Raw genomic sequence first — 3,430 nt, forward strand, 5'->3', positions numbered from 1 at the left:
AGTTTTTTTGGTGTTCCAGAAAAAACAACAAAAACATGTTATCAGTTTTCTCAAATTTACTTTATGAATTTGACAATATCCATGGTTTTAATATTAATAAGTTTAATGTAAATAAAATATTGATTGTGTTTATGGTAACTTGTAGCAATGTAACGTCAATGGCTGTAAGTGAGGTTATGATGTGGGATGACTTCATGCCGGGCTCCGATGTGCTGTTGACAGGCACAGGCAGTGTCGAGAATACAGCCAAAGTCTGGTTCTTAGACGCATCTTTTGTCTCGCAGAATACACATAGGAATAGGTGAGTTGAAATACAGGTTTAGATGTCAATATATGATTTTATTTCTTGAAAATTTATAATGAGAATTTTAAGTCTTAAATACCATTTCGTGTAAGCACGAACATGCGCGTACTTTTTGCGTATTGATTCAAAATACCAATGTATTTTTAATACAACACTTTCTTGAAAACTTCTCTTCCTGTACTTTTGTGCAACTGAGCCAAATTAAAAAAAAAAGATTGTTAAGTAGCCTATGGCGATGTCTACATCTATGCCAAATTTCAGCGAGATCCATGCAGCTGTTTTGGAGATATCTTCTAACAAATATCTATCCCTCCATACATACATCGAAACATTTGGATTTATAATATTAGTAGGTTTTCAATATATTCACATTTATTAATATCAACAGCAAAGTTCGTCTAACAACAACTTTCGACGTGAGTTTCATGGGCGCTGTGTCCCCACAGACTCCCAACACCACGCCCAACAGTGGCACTCAGAGTCAAGATACCACACCACGACGACACAAATCATTCGTCACTCATAAAGAAATAGAGAAGAAGTTAGCAAAGAAAACTATGAGTTTGGACAGACATAACCTAAAACCTTTGAATCTGAAGGGAATTTGTAATGGAAATAATGATGGAGGCATACAACCTTTGCTGGCTGTTGTTGATGATAAAAATAATATACAGGTAAAAGCACACATATCTATAAATAGACTGGCTATACGACGAGGGATTTTGTGCCTATTTGATTTTTGCCATTTTCGAACTAAAAATTATTTGTCAAGTAATTAATTTCCAAACAATTGCTAATACATTTTATTTATTTATTTTGCGACGTTTTTTCATTTCTTATTGAAACTTTGCTTTACTAGCTGCCGACTGCGACTCCGTCCGCGCGGGTTTTGAAAAAAAATTATAAGTTGCCTATGAGTTCTTCCACACTATGTCCTACACCTATGCCAAATTTCATCAACATTGAGTCTTTCCGTTGTTCTTCTTCTTCTATCTTCAGCAATAGCGGTAAAGCCGTTCTTGAGTTATAAATAGTGTAACTAACACGACTTTCTTTTATATATATAGATTAATTCTTATACCATTTGTTTTACTATTGACAGATAATGCGCGGTAGAAAACTCATTACGGAAATATCACCTAAAAGTGATGATCAAATAACAGCAGTTAAAATATCTCCGTGCAATCAATACATTATCTATGGACTGAGTACAGGAATTGTCACTAAATATGCACTAAGAACTAAAGAAATTAAAGACATTTTAGATGTTTACAGTCCAGTGTTATATATGAGTTTTGTTAACCCAGATTTATTGATAGTTGCCGGTAAGAATAGATGTCTGATGGCATATCGGTTTACTACCGATGGAGATTGGAAATCTGAAATGCTTCAACGGGGTAACTGCTATTTGGGATCACAGGAAATATTAAATGATATACAAGGTAAGTTTTTTTTTTATACTATATTTTAATAGATCTTGAAATATATATATTGGTTTGAGAATATTTGGCAGTAGCATAATAATATTATACTAAAATTGGTCTTTTTTATGTTCAATTCCGTATTATTCAGTCTCATATTTTGCTATGATTTTATTCGTATGCTGAACAATTAATAAGTCACAGGTTTAAGTAAAATTTATATTTATCTGATGACGTCATAAAAATGTAAAAACTTTTTTCTCTTTCCTTCATGTTAATTTACTTTTAATATGTTGTATTTTAAGGTTTTAAGAAGAAAATCAGCCCCGAGAAATTATCAGCATCCAGTAGCGATGCCAGTATAAGTTCTAGAGATCGTCTATTTCCCAATGGCGACACTAGAAGGCGACTGTGCAAGGCCAGCAGTCTCGTGTCGTGCTTCTGGGTACATGACGTCGGTCATATCACAGTGGAAACCAACGCTATAGTTAAACTATGGGATCGCAATCTGCAGGTCCAGAATATATTGAATGGCCGACAGACGGATGTTTATATCAATTGTGCAGCTTTCCAGAAATATATATTGGCTATTTGCGATGATTATCATAGGTTTCAGGTTAGTTTAAATCATTTCTTACTGTTATATTTGTACTATTCAATATTTTTGGCAGCCGACATTGAGTTGCGCGCTGCGTAGTTCCCCCACCACAGAATTCTAAGCCCCACACTAAAATTAAAATTGTTGTTAAAAATACAATATTTTGTGTTTAATGGTTTAAAACTACGAAATCACTTGTTTATTCACAAGACTTCTCTACAAGCAGAGTATTGTTGCCAGTCTCTAACAAGTTTAAACAGAACCATAAACACTTGACACTGGCCCAATCCGATGAGGGAGAGCCATAAACAAGAAACAGAACAGAACTACGAAAAAATAGAACATATATGTAATAACAATTAATTTTAACTGAATTTAAATCAAAGATTAGATCTTGATTTTTTTTTGTTGTTATAATTTCAGACTTATGAACTAAAGACAGATGATAAGATAGAACTGCAGCCCATACAGGTGTACAAGTTGAATAATCGTATCATGTGCTGTGACCTCACCGCAGACGGCAGCCTCCTCGCCATGGGACTTGACTCCGGGAATGTTATTGTATGTACTATGTACTCAATCCTTTATTACATAAACTGAGGAAGTGGATTTGATGGGAAAGGGGAGTTTTAGAAGAGAGAAATATCTCTAATCCTTTGCTTTATACTTTTAGACATTATTAATTAGAATCCTTTGGCGCGAATGACGCGCTTTCGTTACAAAGTCCAGTGTCAGAATTAATAGTGAGGGGACACAAATGTCGGCATTTTAGTGAGGCTAGTGTTGCGCCAGTACACCGGCACAGTGTCAGATTTTCTTCCTAACAATACTTAAGTTGGGCAACGTGAAAATAACCTTTTAACTTATTGAATATATCGGGTAGTGGACACTTCGCTATCTTAGCGAAATTCACTCTGTGCTAATGTCGTACCCAAATGACGCGGACAAGAATTTGTAATTATGGTGTATCTAGAAGCTAATACTTTTATTCATGTAATCTTACAAATATTATAAATGCGAATGTTTAGATGTATTGATGGATGTTTCTGTGAAAGTCCAGAATAAATCTCAATAAAATTTGGCATAGATTTAAAACATACTGTGGAA

General features: G+C 34.5%; 1 protein-coding gene across 1 annotated transcript in view; it reads left to right on the forward strand.

Moving 5' to 3' along the window:
* Nucleotides 1–145: 145 nt before the first annotated feature.
* LOC106116889 (uncharacterized) overlaps nucleotides 146–3,430 on the forward strand; it is a gene marked incomplete at its 5' end in the record, with an annotated part of 4,828 nt that continues 1,543 nt past the window's right edge. The window contains 5 exons of the mRNA XM_013310948.1: nucleotides 146–301; nucleotides 693–978; nucleotides 1,407–1,746; nucleotides 2,031–2,341; nucleotides 2,747–2,884. Of these exons, the coding sequence (XP_013166402.1) occupies nucleotides 146–301; nucleotides 693–978; nucleotides 1,407–1,746; nucleotides 2,031–2,341; nucleotides 2,747–2,884 (1,231 nt within the window). The remainder of the gene's footprint in view (nucleotides 302–692; nucleotides 979–1,406; nucleotides 1,747–2,030; nucleotides 2,342–2,746; nucleotides 2,885–3,430) is intronic.

The sequence above is a fragment of the Papilio xuthus genome, unplaced genomic scaffold (assembly GCF_000836235.2).
Source record: "Papilio xuthus unplaced genomic scaffold, Pxut_1.1 DF827692.1, whole genome shotgun sequence".
Classification (NCBI taxonomy): Eukaryota; Metazoa; Arthropoda; class Insecta; order Lepidoptera; family Papilionidae; genus Papilio; species Papilio xuthus.